Genomic DNA, 20,614 nt, shown 5'->3' with positions numbered 1-20,614 from the left:
CTTTTGGAAAATTGTTAGCTCAGTTCCTTGTGCACATAATTTTAAATTGTACATCAGACAGAAGAACTGTATCTGAAGATAAAAGTAGATTTTGTATGCTATATCTTTAAAATAGCTGGTAGGCATAAAAAGAAACACTTCAGTTGCAATAACAAAAACCTGAGTAGGAAAGCTGGTGAGAGATATAGCTGTTCAGCTGGGAGCAAAAGATATTTCATAATGCCACAGTGTCGCTTACTTCTCATTATTTCTGAATTAAGTCATATTCATACATTTTACGTATTGTTATCATCTGGTATATGGGATGCAAATGTGTAAGAATCACTTGTTCAGTTCCACAGGTTTTTCTTCAGATATAAATGTTTTTTCATACATATTATGTATAAAACCATTATGAATATTACCACAAATCTGCTATACATAGAATGTTTAGGTCTTTGTGCATTTCATAAATGTAACTTAGGGCAATGCTGTACAGCTGAAGGAACTACTTCAACACAAGAGTTACTGTGATGTGGGGGGCTCTAAAGCCAATCCAAACCCAAAATCTCAGATCCAAATATTCCAGACTTTGGGGATGAACAGAATACAACTTTTGTGGCTTAGTCCCATGACACTAGTCCATGATATGTGTGGTCCCATTTGTTTAGAAAAACAACCATTTTTTTTATTTTTTGGAGGAAAGAATAGCTTTCTTACAGGATCTCAAGCTATTCAGGCAAATTTATGACAGTGAAATCATGTAAGATGTGCACAATTGTGTTACTCATTTTTTTATTTACTTGCCCAAAGCAACCTCTTTTTTAATTCTGCTTGCAGCTTTGGAGATGCAATTTAGGGCTGAAAGCACATTTCAATATGCTTAAGTTAAAGAAGTCAAAATTGTTTTGAAACGGTTTTAACTGGGTGTCAATGCTTCCCAAAGTGACGGACGTTACTGTTGTATGAGCATGTGGAAGGGATTTTGATTTTTGCTTCTTCACAGTGACGATGAGAGGCACTGGAACACTGTTAATCGCTACAGACTCTTCATGGCCATAGGCAGAACCTCAGCTATTGCATAAACAGCCTCACTGGAGTTGCTGGGAGCACGCTGATGTACGTTGGCTGAGAATGTGGCCAAAGAAACATTAAAAAATGGAAATGTAGAAGCTGACAGTTAAACAGCAACAACAAAAATCTAAATTTCTCTTTTCTTTTCAGAAGCAAACACTGCAAAAATCAACTATATTCCTTATGCATATGAAGAGCAGCGGCATAGCCAGCTACGGCTTATCGTCAGTACTGGATGTTCTTATTCGCTTCTAATCTGTCTTTGTTTTATTTGACAGCGCAGTTCAGGAAGTCTGTATAATGGAGGAGCTGGAGAGCTATTTCTGATTCCCACTTTCCCACTGTGCCATTTACCTTGCAACCTTCGCAAGTGATGCAGCGATAATGATATCCGGTGGCTTTGTCCCCACATACTACACATAGCTCATCCTTGTCTAAGTAACTGGGTATATACCCTGTAAAGAAAAAGAGGATGTGGCATGTAAACTTGATTTAAAATGATACATTTGACATAAAAATATTATTTTAAAATCCACTGCAGATCTTGTCTACTAGTCCCATAGTTCTGAACTCACTGAATTTCCTGAATAAAAAGCTCATACTATGTTACAGGCATATTTAAACAGCCTATAATATCTTCTACTTTTCAGACTCTTTCAGCATCTACTGGTCAAGAGGGAAAAGTCAGAACGTGATTTCTCCCTCCTGAGTGAAATGCCACCTCAGAAAAATAATTATAATTATTTTTACTTCAAAAGCTTTGATGTGAAAAAATAAAATATCAGAGAGACATACAATATATTTCTCTTTTCTGTTTCACAACAAACCCGATATACTTGTATACTGAAGATGAGATCCCAGGTTGCAGGGTGACTCAGGGACCTGGTAGTAAGAAATATTTGCTGAGAGACTGTTTGTTTCAAAACAGCCCCACAGGCGTGGTTAGAGAAGTACCAGCAACAGACAGCCCGAGCTGTATTGATCGTATCTGACCCGGGTGTGTTCTGCAGGAACATTTAACACAGCCTGAATTTGGGGCAAAATACGTGGGCATTCAAATATATATGTGTGTGTGTGTGTACATGCATGTGTTAGAATGACATTTTCTCTACTCAAGTGGTTTACCAGACACCCAACAAACGAAATCAAATATTACTGCTATAAAAAACATTGGCAATGCTTGGTTCTTTTCCCACAATGACATTTGTTTTGATAACATAAACATATTTTCAATTTGAGGAAAAAAACCCAAAACAATTCTGACGGCAACCAAGAACTAATTCTAAAGTAAAGAGAACTTTGAAACAGGGTAAAATACAAACCTTTCAAAATAAGTGTTCCCATGACTCATAATTAATGGAGTTACGGTACATAACTTTTCCTTGTGAAAAATCTCTCTGTAAAGATGTAACACAGAGAGCTCAGATTCACTTTGAGAGGCGAGAGGAAAGTGCAGCTATTTGTGTAACAACATAAGATTATTAAAGTGTAGTAAATATTTCACAGAATCCCAGAACGGCTGAGGTTGGAAGGCATCTCTGGAGGGCATCTGGTCCAACTTCCCTGGTCAAGCAGGTCCACCTACAGCCAGTTGCCCAGGACCATGTCCAAATGGCTTTTGAGTATCTCCAAGGATGGAAACTCCACCACCTTTGTGGGCAACAACCTGTGTCTGTGCTTGGTCATAGTGAAAATAAAAGATTATTTTATTCCTTGTACTTCTATTTGTGCCCATTGCCTGTTGTCCTGTTAGTGGGCACCACTAAGAAGAGTCTGGCTGTGTCTTCTACCTGATGGAGGATCAGGTATTTCTACACATTTGATAAGATCCCCCCTTTGAGCCTTCTCTGCTCCAGGCTGAACAGTCCTACCTCTCTCAGTCTCTCCTCACAGAATAGATGCGCCAGTCTCTTCATCATCTTTGTGGCCCTTTTCTGGACTTGCTCCAGTATGTCCACGTCTTTCTTGTATTGGGGAGCCCAGAACTGAACCCAGCACTGCAGGTGTTTCACCAGAGCTGAGCAGAGGGGAAGGATGACCTCCCTCAACCTGCTGGTGATGATCTTCCTAATGCAGACCAAGATGCCATTGACCTTCCTTGCCTCAAGGACACGCTGATGGCTCCTGTTCAACTTGCTGCCCACCAGGAACCCCCAAGAACTTCAATGCAAAGCGCTTTCCAGCTGGTTGGGACTCAACCTGTACTGCTGCATTTATTACTCCTCCCTCAGTGCAGGACTGGGAAATTTGGCATTTCCCTTTGATGAACTTCAAGCGATTCCTCTCATCCCATTTCTCCAGCCTGCCTACGTCGCCCTAAACGGCAGCACACCCATCTGGTGTACCAGCCACTCCTCCCAGTTCTGCATCATCTGCCAACTGACTGAGTGCAATTTATGAGTGCAATGAAGAAGAGTCCTTTGGAAGTGGCTGCCTGCAACATTATCCCTTGCCACTGGCTTGCAGGACCCATCTGTAGCACTACACATTAGACTAGACTCCAGGCTTGCTGACTTCATGCAGCCCTCACACCAGTACGGCTCGGTACAGCTCAGGGACTTGGCACACCGCAGTCACATGGAGGGCAACCAGCAACAAGACTCAGGGCAGCAGAAGGCTGTTGGAGGATGCTGCAAGAGGGGTGGCCGTCATCTTCCTGTGACTAACCAGCCAGAGGGTCAGCTCAATGACAGACAGCTTCAATGAATGTGAAAAGCTACACTTGCCAGAGGTTCTCCAGAAAGAAAAGCCCAAATCAGAAAGAAACTACTTGAAATTAACTGAGCTTAAACTACTTGAACTTTCTGGGGGCTGCTGAGTGGATTAGGAGAAAGTAAAGAAGGAAGAAGGTAGGAAGTATTTGTACTTCATATGTTTAGTTTGAGCATAATTATGAGAACCTCGAATTATAGAGGAACATACATCCCTCTCCTGTACTGCTGGGAAGCAGGAGCACTCTGAAGCCGTGCCTGGGTACCTGCATCTCAGGTTTGCCAATACTCTTACTGGCATCTGAAAGAGGAGCTGGGGAATGAGCTGAGATCTTACTGATGTATCATACCAGTCTATAATACAGCAAAAGATCAGATTTACATTCAGGTTACGTTTCTCCATGATGAGCAAGTTGTGCTTGGATAAAGACTGGTGGGCACGTGGAGCTGGTTCTGTGACCTTGAGGGAAGAGAGACAGCAGGGTTTCGACTCTAATTTACATCACTGACTCCTAATGGACATTATGCCAGTGGGGGATTAGCGGAGGCTATTATCTCCATCCTGTCCCCGTTTTGCTCACACCTGCCTCTGCACATGCGACACATACGCAACACGGAGCTGATACAGGAGACAGCAGAGCCAGCGAAGGGATGCAGAATGTTCCACTAAATTTCTCATGAACATTAACACCTCCTTGTTATCGCTGGTTACCACTATTCATGAAAAGCAGAGTTAGCATAGCATAGACTGTGTCCTCTAAAATTCAGTATCCCTGGTTTTCTTCCTCAAGAGTTACTTCTGAATTAAATGCCTTGATATTTCATTAAGTATATAATCTGGTTAGCACTGCTCATGTAATGGCAACTTTGTTCTATTGGAGGAGCAGGAGATCATTTGTCTAAACCGCTTCCTTAAAAATATACAGTAGCTTGCACACATGACCACTGGTGTCCATCTCCTTCCTGGAGTTTCATGACTTTATCCAACCCAGGAAACAGTTTCCAATCTGGCTGAAAAGATAAATCTCCTACAGGTGCTCCTAGCCAGAAATTAAAACCGGCATCCTTACATCCAGTCACATTCCCAATTCTGCTGTATTCAAAGTGTTAAGTGCCAGCTATTTAAGCTACTTCAACGTTAAATATTATGTTCATTACTTTTCCAGGATTGTGCCCATGTCACAAGGTAAGCACATGCTGTGAGCTCTTCTACTGCTTCAACAGGAAATACGGATAGAAAACTTGTATCCCAAGAAATCACTGGCAATAAAAGTGTGCAATAAATATCTTTTTTCTTTCTACTACAAATCTGAGAGTGATAGCTGCACTTTTGTGTATTTTTAACACTCCTTCCAACAGCCAATGAGGTCAGAAAGTAAGAAAATTGGACCTTCAGCAGTGTTTTAAAAAGATATAATTCAGACAAACAGGCATCATGCCAAGAAGAATAAGGGGACCTACATTCAGTTCTTACAAACCATAATGGCCACTGTAAATAATTTCTAGAAGCTGCAACTACCCAGTATGACCTCTGTATAAATTCAATGCAATTTCATTTATAAGCCGTGCAGATAAGCAGCCTCAGTGCATTTGCGCTGCTACTCAGAGTTAGCAATAGTATCAGCAGGAGGAAATTCAACGTTTTTCTAAACTTGGTACCAGCATGGAAGCTATGAATAGTGCAATGGAGATTTTTGGGGAAGTCGTGGATGGCAGCAGAGTTGTGTGTTGGACGGTTCAAGGAAGAAGCAGAGCATCAGACTTCTCTCACTCCTTGCAGCACTTGGGGAAAACAGAGGAGCGGCAGACTAACAGGGACTTGCTTCTCTCACATTAGCAAGTACTTTGGCATCTTATGCGTTTAATAACTCTAAACCAAAAATCAAAACTCCTATGCGGAAGAAGCAGATGCTGTTGGGACAGAATAACGCAGGTGCCTTCTTGTGAGAGAAGAACGATGACAAATCTCATGGGAACATTGGGTAGGTTCCCATTTTTGGTGTTCATATTTCATCCCGTATTTCTTCGTCAAAACCTACTAAGTAAATAGCTAAGAGGAACCGTTCAAAAGCAACGCCAATCTCACTGAACTGTACAATAATAACCAACATCATTCCTTGGTCTTTCAGGCCTCTGTCTGCTGTAGCATCCTCATGAACTATCATTTGCTGCATCCCGTACGATCCGCAAAGTTAACTATCTGTCAAGTCTGACAGTTCATTCCAATATCCACCATGGATCTTTGCTCTGAGTGGAGAACACCAATGAATGACCTTGACCTGCCACGTCTGGTGTTTCCCCTGCAGCCTAAAGTAACTCCTTTGCTCCCCAGACTCCCACCTGCCCATCCGCCTAATCTTACTGTCTTGGCAAGGCTAAGTACTCAGCAGGACCAGTTGACCTTATCTAGAAGAATATGTTGTATAATCCATTATAACCAATCTTGATGGCGGTTTACAATATCTTTTAAACCACAACTGTAGCTTGTAACACCCTTCGTAGAGGTATGGCAAAAAACAATTCCCTTCGACAGGAAAATACGCAATGAGTTTGCCCCAGCAGTCGTAAGGACAGAACGAGATCTGCTAACCTATGCAGTCATCTGAGGTACTCTGTTTCATTAATACTGTATGCCTACACTCTCAAATTACCATTTGCAGGAATGATACCTCAAAGCAGCGTATGTGACCCTGCACAGTGTAACAGATTGGAGAGACACAAGACACTCGGTGGCTATTCCTGCCCCGGCCACTTCGCAACTAGGCAAAGAAAAGCTATTTACATGAAAACAACCCCTGAAAAATGATACTGGTTTTTTCCTTTGTACCTGGCACACATTAGGAAAAAAGCGTATTTTGAGAAAAATAAAGAACTGATTTCAGTTTTGTTAAAGCATCATTGCACAGACTTGACATCTCCAGGTCTCTGTCTGTACAGACAATGTAACATTGGCTTTGGGATCAAATCACACCTTAAAAAAATTTGAGGACCCAAACTGTATTTGACTACCAAACAGGGATATGAGTGAGATCGACGCAAACAAATGATGTCGATATACCAAATGTTCCTTATTAGCTTGTTCCTGATCCACCATAGGCTTATGCCTTGCAAGCAGAAAAAGCTATTTTTGCTATTGCACAAGGACACTTGCATTTTAAGACCATTATTGAGCATTTTGATTTTCACTGTACACTGGCAGGCAGTCATCTATTAAATATATTCCCTAAAATCTTTCTTTCCCCCATCTGGTATGGCTTACGTGACTAGAGACCACTCACTAAAATAAGGAGTTCAGGACTTATCAGTAAGCTCGTATTCACTTACTAGACACTGCAGTATGGAAATGAAAAAGAAGAAATTAATTACTACCTTGAGAATCCCCAACTGTATTAGAACTGAAAAGAAAATTTATACTGCTGTTCTGCCGATTTCACAGTCACATTGTAACTCTTCGCAAGTTATAAAAAAAATTACAAGAATCATCCAGATATCATCCTTGATACACTTGTGTAGAAAAAAGCTGAAACAGATTGTTTATCGGAGAAAGCATAAAGCTGAGTGAGAAAAAGCATACTCCATTCTTGTTTGTGCTATTATCAATACCGATCTGAACAGCTGGGCTGATAACACTGATCCTTGTTTCCCACTTTCTTTAAATTACTCCCACTGAGAAAAATTGCTTATTTTTCCATCGAGCTTGGAAGCACCGAGAATGTTGCTAAACCGATTCACACATTTCTTGCTAGTTAACTGGCTTGCTTGTCCACAATTTTGACCTTTGTTGACATTCTTTGATTTCTGGCATTACTAAAATTTGGCAAGAGATTCTGCAAAGACAGAATTTGGAACATTTTTTATAGTCTCTTTTTCCTCTGTGACTTTTCTATGTATTAACCCTATTCTTTGGGCTGAGTCAGAAACCTTATCAACAGTAGTGCATTTTGTACAGATGCGCTGAAAACATTTTAGCCCAAACCGCGTTATCACTTCAACTGCTGTGATCAGTACTCTACTCGCATCCATTACCAACTACAGGTACAAAATCCACTACTGTACAAGTCAGAACACGCAATATTTTTACCCCAAAACTACTTAAATGTTTTTAGAGACCATAGCGTCGTATTGCAAGTAACTTAGAAATCTAAGTCTCACTGAACATCAGTTTTACTACTGATGCAAAAACAGAGCCTGACTTTGTTCACTTTCCCATCCTTCATTTGGTTGTGGAAAGGTTACAGTTAAAGCGCAGAAAACACTTTTTTCACTGACATTTTTATTAAAAAAGAAACAGACATAATTCCAAATGCATAATGATTTGCTGAATAAGATGGAATTTTTCTGATCAGTGCTATGTCCTTAGCTGAGTGGTCAAGAGCAAAATTAATTGTTTTTACATTCAAAGTAATTGTTAACATACCCTGCTGCAAACGCCAAAAATGACAAATGCTCAGTGTTTCTGTAAATTGACTATTCGCACACATACTCTCTGCACTGATAAGAAGACATTTTGACATAACCTCCATGTTGTATTTTCTTAGCTATTCAGAAAGTCCCCTAATGTTTTCACACCGCTGAGAACTCGCCTTGGACTAATTCAGTCGCATACTTTAGCAGTCATACAGTATGTATTCTCAGCTGCACGTAAATTGCCTGAGAAAATATAAAGGGAAATAATAATGACAACTACAATTATAACAATAATAACTTTCAAAGCCCCATTCTCCCACCATACCCAGAGCCCTTAAACAGACGGCATTAACCTCACCTTGTAGCTGGGAAGCAAGGTGAGACGCTGGGCTGAGGAGCCGGCACTGCTACAGCCTGACTCAGGAATTCCCGCCTGCAAACCCGTGGGTTTTGGGGCAGCCTCTGGTTACTTCTGGTCCGCCCCCACAGAGCCTGAAGTTAAAGCCTAACTTCATAGACGCCAGCGGGCATCTTCGTTATCGGTGCCCATGAAATAAATGTACGAAGGGAAGCAAAAGCGAACCCTCAGCCCGGTTTTCACTTTGCAGACCTATTTCCCACGTTGTCCAAACGGCCAACACACAGCGCGCACACCAAACGTGGGGATGCTGAGCTTTCTGGACCTCTGTACCTCTTTCTTTTGTACTTTCATGACTGTACTACCTCTACCCTGTCACTGGGTACTCCTCCTCACTGTACGGGCAGTGTGAGGAGATCCAGGGACGCTCCTGCCTTGCCGGGTAGGGTGGCACGGGCTCCCCCGGAGCATCACCCACCCGGCGTGCAGTGTCCCAAGCTCACCATGGCCGGCGACACCATAAGAGAGGAAAAATATTCCAGTTTAAGCTCTCTGGGACAGAATTGGGAATAGCACCTCATTCTCATGATGATGAGCCCTGTTCTGGACATCAGATTTCACAGCCTCAGGTAGATAACAAAGCGTATCTGGTTGCCTGTCTCCTATGGTGGGATCAGATCTAAAAGGGCTTCCTTAATGAAACAGTAAGCTCTTGCATGAATATCGTGCTGCTGCCTCTGAACAGTGTACACTACGGCACAAAAGATAACGGAGCAACAAGCAGCTGCAAAGCTAAAACCACACCTCCACCTCTTGATTATCTGGAGCACAATTTTTGCCTTTAAAATTCAAGTCTTTCATCAGAATTTGTGACAGATAATCAGGAAATAATAGCTTTTAATGTACTGTAATGATTGGAGCAGCTTAAGTGCTTTCTTATATTTTAGAATAACTGGCTATACTTTCTAAATACTTTTTTTTTTTTCCTTTAGGGACACATTGTTGGGGTCTTTGGTTCTTGTTTTTTAAAGTTATTTTCTGAATTCTTTTAAAGTGGTATCAAGATAGAGAAGGAATTAAACTCCCCTTCATAAATGATATTTTTTCAGCATATAAAATGATGATTTTTTTTTCTTCCCACAGGGAGAAGGAGACTTTAACCATTTAATAACTAGCACAAGTTTTGATAGGAAAAGACTCCATGTGCTACTGTAAAGTACAATCTGATTTGAACAGCATATTATTGAGATTACTGCAAATTTCAGAGGACTAACAGAAATACCAACTGCAACAATCACGACTCCTCATGAACACCTGCTTAGGGACTTAATTTTGCTTTAATGGGCTATTACCAAGGCTTCTCTAACAAACTCCCTCGTCCCTCCTAAAATCAATTCTGGATCAATACAGACACACATGCCCTGTGTGGAGCCTTCTGTTCTTAGGACAGGATTAAAAGATTCGTTAGTTTTACGATAGCTTGGTTAAAAGATGGAAATTAAAAAAAAAAAAAAAAAAGAAAAAAAGAAAGATGCACATGTCCCACACAGTTTAGATCTTTTCCGCTTAACAAACTCAGCATTTGCAAAGGTTTGACAGAAGGGAGGCAACTTTTTATTGATTATCACAGTAATAAGGCTCTAAAGAATCCCAAAGCACGTTGCTCAGCCCCCGTGAATGATCAATTAAAAGCCTGCGTGAGAGCTGGCTTCCACCAAAATTCACCGCCATTTCTCAGTGAAACTGAGGTAGCAGAAAACAAGGGCAGACAAGCAGTTTTTAAAAACAACTCTGCATTTTTTCAGCCAGACAAGTACAAAATCTTTAAACAGAGCAGATGTCAGGTGTCTGAGTATTGAAATAACTTACATAAAGCTCTGATCCAAGTATATCAATTATTATTTATAACCTTTAACGTTATGAAAAATGTATTCTTTCACTGACTTTGCAATATCAAGTGTTTATTTTATCTAAGTTAATCCTGAGTACAATTTTTCTTTAACAAAAATAAGACATGGGAAAAGTCTACAAAGAGTTATAAATTAGTTAAAACCCAATAGCAGATAAATAGCCTTAAAAAGCATCTAAAATGTTGCACAAGAGAAAACCATGCATTATCCACAACTACATTTCCTCTACAATTTGATCATGTTCTTACAGCTTCCTAGAACAGGATTTTAAAAAATCTTTCCTTTGTTATGAAATACAATGCTGTTCCAAGTATAAAATGAAAACATTTTTCTACCAAACATGCAGATTTATTGTACCAAATGCTAATGAATATTGCCTGCACAAAGGAAAATATTTCAGTTTTCCATGTAGTTAATAAGATTAAACAGTCTACTCTTTACTACAAAGCCACCTTCAGCATAGTAAACGGTGTTTTTGCTATCTACTCACATCAGATTCATCTGGGTTTTGGATAACTGCACACCGAAAATGGACATTATGTTGGTACAACAGACTGTGTATTTTTACTCTTGAATAATGTGATTTTAAAGAAACACAGAGAACATACACTCTGTATGCGTCAGTTTGCTTGTCTGAGTTCAGAACAAATAACACCAGAAACATTTCCAAGTGTTTGTTGGTATTTTGGGCTCTTTTTGAATCTGCTTTGCTTACTTGAAAGGCAAAAGAATAAATTCTAAAAAGAGGCAATGATTTAACCCTGAGGGAGCAGATACTGTACTCTGATTCTTTCTCGCAAAGATCTTGATTAGATCAACTTTTAGGATGCAGAATAGTCTTTCTTGCACAGACACATTCTTGAATTCTCAGTCTTTTGTGCTATGCAGAAACTACACGGTTTTCACTTAAAGGACAGTAACTCTATTAAACATAATCATCTTCCCATACATATTTACAGTTCTATTTTCAAAATATTTTGCCCGAGTTGCTGAGTAAACAGAGTTCACATTTACTGAAAAGGAGGACTCACACAAATGGTTTGTATGCAACCAGAAACACAGCTTTAAGATGCACAATATATAATGACAACATTTCAGAAGAGAAACTTTCTTATGTAGCTCACTGGTGAATAGCAAACGAACTTACTAGCCCCAGAAAGCAGAAAACAAGCAATATATTCGCAAACGTCTTTTATAGATTAAGAAAAAGTGCTTGGAAATCCTCATCGCTCACAGAAAACCTTACAATCACCTAGCAACCTATGTTACTGCTGCTTTCAATTTTGAACAGGCAGCCTTCACATTCAAAGATGTATCTGAGCCAACTGATGCAACTGTAAGTTTAAAGCAAAACAAAAACAAACCCAGAGATTATTTTTTTGTTGTTGTTATTTAAATAAATTGCCCCTACCTTTCTTCTGAGAGTACGATGGCGACTGCACTTGAGAAAAAGTAGGTTTTTCTTCGGTGAAATATTCAGGTTGGTTGTACTGATTCAGGGCCATGTCCATGTCAGAGTACTCGCTTTTAAACACGTTTCCAGGGTAACTACAGGTATAAGGCTGATTCACCGCCCAGGCCTGTTCCATATATATGTTGTTACCGTGCAGGACCTGAGCATCACAACTGCTGTAACCCTGATTATCTTCGATATATGTGCAATAATCAGTGGACTGCATGTAGCAATTGCTACCAGCAGCTGGGTGCACTTCATATATTTCTTGCATACAGTAGTTCATTTTGTTACCCTATCTCGGCTTCTACTTTACGTACACACACACATGCATACACACACGCAGGCATGCATACGCATGGGACGGGAGAGGAGCAATGAATATACACCAACAAAGTCGACTGCAAAACAGCCCGTTTTACTTTGGAGCAGCACCTGATGTGCTAAAATCCTATTTATATTGGGACGGCTTGTGAACTCCCCTGCCAGTCAAACATATTGGGAAGCAGATTTATGACAGTCAAAGGTCTTAATCTGTGACTGTAAGTTAATTCCAAGGGAAGATGGCAGGCAGGTAGCAATGACCACCAGACAAAGAAGCGACGTCCCGGCAACCCGCCTGTTCCCGTTTGTCTGGAATAATCATTTTATAAACCATTTCCAGCCTTTTCCAATATGATTAGAAAATGATTACTAAGGCAAGGACACAGTTATGTCACTGTAGCTGTCAACTTAAGTGTGAAGCATTATAAAGACTGCTTAAGAACTCCCAGAGGGGATACGCTGAAAATCCTAAAATCAATAATCCTGTTTTTCAGCATTAAACCATAGAAAATCCAATAGCGCTGTGCTGATGACCCAAACGCTAGTCTAGTTTTACAAAATTTAGCAACTTAATCTGTCATCAGCTTTATTGATTTTGTTTTACAGAATTACATGCATGAATCTCCCCAGCCTTCCACACATACACAATCCTCCCCACTGCTGGTAATGCATTTACGGGAAAGCAGCTTTTCTAAACTTCAGTGATTTGGGGAGGTAATTTCTATTGAGTTCAACAGGTGGGAAACTTCAAAATAATATAATCAGCAAAAAGAACACTGCTTAAATATTATCAATAAGCTAATTGCTTTGCTCTTCTGCTTTGTTATCTTTTATGTTTCGGTAATGAAGTACTTTCCGAAGTGTATCTTTTTGGACAACAGACTGAGCAAGGAGGGGGTTTTATTCATTTTGGCTCACCTATGAGATATGGACACATCAACACCGCTACAACAAAAAACTATATGATCTGATAATTGCTTAGTGCACCCCAAACCTCAATACAGGTAATATAACTTGTTTAATCAGTCATTCTTTTTCATCTATTTTAACTTCTACTAGCTGCTATTTGTTTTTCACTAGGCAAAATATGTTTTTTCTTTACAGCACAGCTAAAATATGGTAAAACTTGTGAAGTCAGTAACAAGATGGTATCCCTCTTTAATGTCTGTTCTTATTATTAGGAAGCAGAATTATTACTGATTTGATAACGAGGTCTTAGTTTTCTTATTTCACTCATTTTAACTAATCTACAGGATTGCCAAAATTACCATGTAGGTTGGCCCTTTTTCATCTAGGATCTTCAGTATACATCTAACAACCTTGATGCACGTACACCTAAATGGTCCTCAAAAGTTCAGTGAAATAGGTAAGAACTGGGCACGACATGTACATATTTCTCCTTCTCTGATACTGTTTAAGAGCCAACGGAGAAATGTTCTCCCTTCCAACATACAACCGTAACTAAGCTATCTTAAATAAGAAGCACGGCCAATTAGTGTCTAATGTGCACGCTAACAGTATTCAGGGTAAGTGCTTCTGAGGACCAGAAAAGTTAAAATTCATGCTTGGATATTTTATTTTTTTACCCTCTAACTATAAGAAGCATCTTTAAGACACATTTCTTATTAACTTGCTCTGAAAATAATAATATGTTTGGTAAGTCAAAATTAACTCTATCAATATCAATTCTACTGAAGTCACTGAAGTTGCCTCTAAAATGAACTTATGCTACTAAAACTCTGATAATTTAAACGAACATCTTACTTCCTTAAGAGCACTAACAGTTACTGAAATCCCAGAAGTAGAACACAAATGAACCCTCGCTCTCCACGCTGTTTTTTCCAAAGATTGAACTCAACAAACAGCATCATGAAATACAATGTGAAAAAACACACAAGAAAAGTTAATTTTCATTTTAGCTCAGGCCCACGATCTAGATTTTATAAACAGTGATTTTGTCTGTGACGAAAAGCACGTCTTAGGCAAGATCTGATTTTTCAAGAATGGATGTTCAACACTTCATAAAAACATGCCCGTGTTTCCTAAGAAACTCTGCAATAGTTGTTTACACAGAACCCCCGAAACCGTATCCATTTATGCGATGGCTTGATGATACTGTAGTACGTACAAACGTAACACATACAACCTCCCGAGCTTACTTCTCCACAGCCCCAGAAACAAAACATTCCACAAATGCAATACGTGGGTTGCTCATTTACTGCAAAACGATCTCCTGTACAGCTAACAGGAATTTATGTGAGAGCTTGCAGAGGTGAGGCTGTATTTTACAGGTTAGCAGAGCAGAATACCTGGATGCTTTTACATCACCCAACAAAGCTCTGGAGAGCTAGGCTTTAAATTCTTGGTGGGACTTTTTCCCCATGTGGATTTGCTTTGCCAGACGAATCAAAACTCCTATGAATTTCCTCTCTCCTCTTGTTCTTTTCCCCCCGATTTGACTTAGGTTTGTTACTGAAACACTAAACAGAATTGAGAGAGCATGCAGACAGAGCCATCCCAGCCAGGATGGCACCTGAGGATACGGTATCTTGACGTGGCACAGCCTGTGACTTATTCTCTGTTCCAAAATAAATCCCTCAAACATTTTTTCATTTTCTCTTGCTATGTCAATAACGCTTAGAAATGTGTCATATGTACTACTTCTGTCAGAACAACTGTAATACTGCTAGGAAATTAAATTACATGAAACTGTGAAGAATGAGGAGAGAAAGAAAAAAGGATGAGAGCATTTTCTGAAAAAAAAAGAAAAAAAAAGAAAAAAAAAGAAAAAGGAATGATAAACACTGCCGGGGAATGGGGGCTCCTTACCTGTAATGTGCTAACATTAAAAAGGTTTATAGCACTGCAGATTGTTGTTCCCTTGGAAACAAATCAGTTCAAAAAACACTCCAAAGATTTAACGTGCCTATTAAAACTGAAATATTCCTAAAATATTTTCATTTTAATCTCTTCGGGTCCAATCCTGCACATCCCTTTCATATATCACTTCAAATTAAATCATCGGACAAAAGACAGTCAGACAGGGTCTTTATCAAAAGTCTGAAAGTGGAGTAGAAAACAATATTAACAACTTTTGTCTTGTGTTCTGATTTGAATATTAGAGTCTTTAAATCATGTCATGTTGAGCTTTCATTGCCTTCAGCAATGTAGTATCGCACTTGAAATTTTATTAGTTCACAAGTGAACTAATTATGTGAACACATGGAAATTAACCACTAGCAGAATAAAACCTCCAGTGCCAGCAAACAGGCCAGTGATAAAACAGAAACTTCAATACTGCGCAGAAGAGGATCCGAAGTTTGGACCCTTCACAGTCTGAGGTGTCAGGTACTAAAAAAGGCAGAAATTACTTGCTGGACATGAGTCTTGAACACCCCAAAAGTTTTGAAATACTCAGTGTGGTGTAAATCAGAAGTCAGTGGAGTGCAGTCAGTGATGTTGCACTGGGTGGGCAGAAGTCAGGCTGAGAACACCTGCAAGGAGGCGTCTGCAGGCGAGACTGCCTTACGGACACTAGACTGTGCGGCTCTTCATCGACTCTCGTTTTAAAAATTCTGACTAAAAATTTTAATTATGAACTTGCGACTTAACTCAGTTACAAAAACCCCCAAAATGAACCCAAAGAAACCTTAAGGCAAGACAGCATTCCCGTGGATGAACCTCCTGAAGGTACACCCCAACCGACCAAGATCCCCGACATGCAAACCAGAAGTGTGATTCAGCACCATCCGCTCCTGCTGTCCACCTCTACTACCTGGGTAACCGTGCAGGTGGCCTATCGCCCGCAGGAGCCATACTCTGCCAACTGGCTCCAAACTCTGCACCCCTGCTCTAGAGCCCTGGCTATCTTGGTGTTGCAGGCAGGGTCCCTACGCACCACTTCTAAAATATTCAGCACTGTCAGGGCAGAGTGCCGCTTCTAAAGCACGACATGGAAGGATCTTACGTTGGTTGTGCTCACGTTTCAGGCATACAGATGAAAAGAAAGGCAGTGTTTGGTCAAAAAGGTTTGCATGTTTGAACATGTTGCAAGAATTAAACATAACTTTCTAAGCTCTTAACAGTTACGTATGCTTGTATTATCAGCCTCTAGTTTTATAATACATATTTTTATGTGTTACAGAGTAACTGGCATATTTCCTATTTATAGATTTATCGATTTTCTCACTGCCTGCATTCTCTCAGCCACTTCTGATAAAGGTTATGGGAAAAAAAATATTAGATTGCTGCTCTTCAAGGAGAACACAAATCTGCACTTTCAGGACTCACACCATGTAACATGGGACAGATCCCAGACAGTCTCTACCTTTTCATGTCGTAAAGACAATTTACTGAAGACTGTAACAGCTTTTGAGTAGAAGTACCGATGTGGCTTTTGCAACACACATCATTTGCAAAGTACAGCTCTGTCCATGTCCATGTGATGAGTTACCACCTCTCTTTAATGTATATATTTGCACTACCTTATTCATTTCACTTCACGTACTGTGATCAGAGACTCAGAATGGTGCCTCAAAAATACGACTATGCAAACTTACCTTTCGAGGAATCTACATATCAGATTAGCACATCAGTTCCAACCCTCCTGGACAGTAGTATTACAGCTTAAACTAAGAAAAACTCAAGCATCACAATCCAAAACACTACTGAGCACTTACAAGAACAGAAAATGACCTCTATACAGTATTGCTCTTATTTTGAAAACTGTACTTGTGACTAAATCATAAAATATGTAGAATTATGGAATTCTGCTGCTGTAAAGTTACAATAGTATTTGATGGTGCCTGGAGTATGTCTCAGCGGAATCAAAGACATTAATATTGTCATTTTGTCTACACTATGTTTATTATAGCAAGTGATACAGTTGAGGGAAAAAGAGCTAAAGCTTTCTGGCATAAAATAATTTCTTCGGGTTTGCAACAGATGCAGCAAGCTTCAAACTAGCTGCCCTTGGTTTAAACATGAGGAAGAGCTTATTTACACAATAGCACACCTCTTTTCTCATGTATTAATTTAGTTCTTTCTCTAAAACGGCTTCCCTCACAAAACCTGCTGTACCCCGGTTACGACACGCCACTAAATTTCTATGATGTGACTCATACAATGCCAGTGTGATGTGCCTTTTATTGAAACACTTCAGACTCATTAGTCTGTTTGGATAACAAAGAATGTCATAGTTTGTATTTCAACGTTCAGATTCACTACAGATCCAGCTCTCCCTGAAAATATTTGACATCTTGAATAAATCTGGTTAAAAGAGAACAGAGCTCACTCTTTCACGATCAAGAAATTTTCCAGGGTTTGTTCTTGCTTTTTCTCACACAATTTCCTTGCCCTGTGTGTGACACATGTAGGTAGCACACAGCCTTCTCACAAAGCATTTGCTCCTTGAGAGCTTTGCCAACAAACTGGCTAACAAAATTCTTGAATCGTGTTTGACAACTTTTAAGATGGTCTCTGAGCAAATATTGCTAAGAGTAATTATAGACCTGTGACCCAGACAACCCAATTTGTTAAGTCTCGCCCTATCTCATAATTGGAAGACTCTGTTAGCAGACATCAGTTAATTACACAGCTTATCTCTTGAGAAAGTAACCGCCAATACTTAAAACATGTACCTTTTCTGAGTCATTCCCTCCCCCAACTCCACATGAAAACTTTAAGGTAAAAAAGTGCCATTTGTTCAAAAATAAAACCGAGCAGAAAGCTGGCTAATATAGCTGGACACAACATAATTAACAGCCTTGGATGGGACTGTCTGGGTTTGGCAGCCTCCTGACAGCCCTCGGTAAGACGTTAAAGCGATCAACACCTGACATCTGTTAGCAAAGAGGCACTCTGAGGTAAAGAGCAACTAAATCTAAAGAAATCAGGTACTTAGACCAGTTTAACTTTTTCATGAGGTGATATCCTGCCTGACACTGTAATCTTTCTTCCTGGAGCGACACAAGACTTAAGTAAAAGAAAACAACTTGTCGTCCCTCCCTCCCAATATGCAGTAATTATTTTTTAGGCAAAGAACAATGAAGAACTATTTATCCCAGTTTAAAAGGAATAAAAATAACTTAAGCACTAAATTTGTGCTAATACCTAAGCAACTGCAATTCTTAAAAAGAATGCCTTCAATGCTGTGCTGACGTGACAAAAAAAGCTACCTGCAAGAAAATGGTTAAGTCTCCTGGCAAAGAATATTCCTGACAAGAAGTTCCATTTATTTGCATTCTGTATATGCACTTACTGAGGCTTTGGGGATGGTTAATAGTAAGAAAGAAGAAAAGGCAAACAACACAGTCACAGGTGAGAGATGGACACCCTGAAAGTAGTAAAAGAATGCTTTCATTTGCCTTTGCATTTTTAGTGTATCAAGGATATGCTTTATTTTTAAAAGCCAGGTTCAGAAAAGATTTTTGATCAGCTTTATCAAGACCATGAAGAGAAACAAATACGTTTTTAAGGGCTAAAGGAATAGGTATTATTTTGTTAGGTATCACACAGAAAACTCCAGCAAGTACTCTACACATTGACATCAAGGCTCTTCACAAAGCTATTAAATGGAATAAAAAGGAATACTAAAAATCACAATTATCCCTGCTGAAAAAAAATTAATTTAAATTGAAAAAATTGGTAACATCAAAACACCCCCCACATAATAATGCTTTTATCAATGGCCAAACCCCTGACCATACACAAAGATATAACAACCTGGGGTTTTTTTGTTTGTTTGCTTGTTTTTTAATACAGCATTTGCTGTGCTCTGCATAATAATACCAGTTACCTTTACACTTTTTTTCTTCTTTTTGGTATTCCTGGGCACTTGACATGACTTGAAAGTTTGCTTTTGTATGGCCTGGCTGTAAAACTGTGCTAGTCCAAGTTGAAGCATGCCGACATTGCAAAAGCTGCTGTCCATTCCTCTGCATATCATAATTTTTGGAGTGTCTTTTCCTACGCAAATGGTTTTCTGCTATGCCCACTATATTCCATTTCTGATTTCTGCCAGGAAGGTGAATCAGTCTGTCCCATGACAGGAGGCCACGTCCTGGATGTTTGGCAAATACTGCAGAGCTACAAACTGTTGGCATTGCCAAAATCTTGCTCAGGTGTGGAGTTTTGGAAAGCAAGTGGTTCCCCAGCTCTCCTGATGCCGTGGTATTCCTGTGCATCTCCACTTGACCGCACTGATACGACGCAGAGCCTTTCAGCCATGCCCATTCAGCCACCATAGTTCCCCTTCGGCACAAGTAAATATAATATTTTCCCGTCTGTGAAGCCTGAACAAGTAGGCAGATCTATGTGGACAGGCTAACACTAGATGTAACTTTCACAACATCGCAACTACAACATGGGCCTCAGGGCAAGTTACCACCAATTTATTGCCTTGCTCATATGATCATTTGAGGTCTTGTAGGTCGAGGCTGGTCGTGAACAATTTTCAGATACTTAAAACACAAAACATCAAGGATTCAGCCTTGTTTGACTTTGCTCTTATCGTAGGCTGACCTGAGGGACACTCTGTTACCTAAGTGTGACATTCTTATGTGGGCATGCTTAGCAGTTCCGCTTTTGCTACCTACTGCCTTTCTCTGGTTGTGGTCACAGTGGAGTATCATCAGAGACGCTAATTTTATCACAGGAGTTTGGACATCTGGGTCCAGCACAGATAACAAACAATACTAAAGCATGGGTTGATCTAATTAGTCATAATGATTAGGCAAATATATTTATTTGATATGGAAGAAACTGAGCTACCACTAGTTGGTAAATCTGCAAAATTAAATATAGCCCATTTTCTATTTTTGGGTAGCAAAACTAAATGCTATAGAAATGACACATCAGAGGTGACATTCCACATTTAAAGAAATTATTTTATATGTATCAAAATTCAAATACAAAATAGTTTTCTGACTTGCATATAGAAAATAGCAAATTCCAGATATTTGATGAGTGATACCCACTGTGGTTTTAATCATAGTAAGATTCTGCTATTTTAATGGACCTAAGAGGTAATTTTACATACATTTCACTCAGTAAAGTAATTAATATACATATTCGTAAATAAGTGCATACTAAGTGCACACTAATTTCCTGATAAAAATGATTAAAAAATAACTTTGGATTTCAGTTACCGGATCTATCATGCCATTGCTGTTTCTGAAAGTTTTGTCTTAATACTTCTGTTAAGTGGAACATTGCTAATACAGGACATATTCAGAAGACTTAATTATGGTTAGTATTAAATGCTGTTATCCTACGTTAATCCCTGATAGTATATATAGCTTTCCTCAATATCTTATTTAATTTTAAATGTAAATGTATACTTTTTTTTTCTGCTAGGAGTGTAAGCTCACCTGATATTTGAAGGTAAAAGTCCATTCCT

At 39.4% G+C, this 20,614-nt stretch overlaps 1 protein-coding gene across 17 annotated transcripts in view; it reads right to left on the bottom strand.

Annotated features, from left to right (window-relative positions):
* Positions 1 to 20,614, bottom strand: part of THRB (thyroid hormone receptor beta) — a 174,884-nt gene that overhangs the window by 19,089 nt on the left and 135,181 nt on the right. For 16 of the 17 annotated variants that reach the window (XM_075745825.1, XM_075745823.1, XM_075745821.1 and 13 more), the window contains one exon: positions 1,408 to 1,508. In XM_075745825.1, the coding sequence (XP_075601940.1) occupies positions 1,408 to 1,508 (101 nt within the window). Of the gene's footprint in view, positions 1 to 1,407; positions 1,509 to 19,012; positions 19,503 to 20,614 lie in introns of those variants that run through there. The other variant, XM_010305462.2, reaches the window with a different exon arrangement.

Source organism: Balearica regulorum, chromosome 2 (assembly GCF_011004875.1).
Source record: "Balearica regulorum gibbericeps isolate bBalReg1 chromosome 2, bBalReg1.pri, whole genome shotgun sequence".
Taxonomy (NCBI): domain Eukaryota; kingdom Metazoa; phylum Chordata; class Aves; order Gruiformes; family Gruidae; genus Balearica; species Balearica regulorum.
This window is presented reverse-complemented; position numbering and strand designations above follow the sequence as displayed.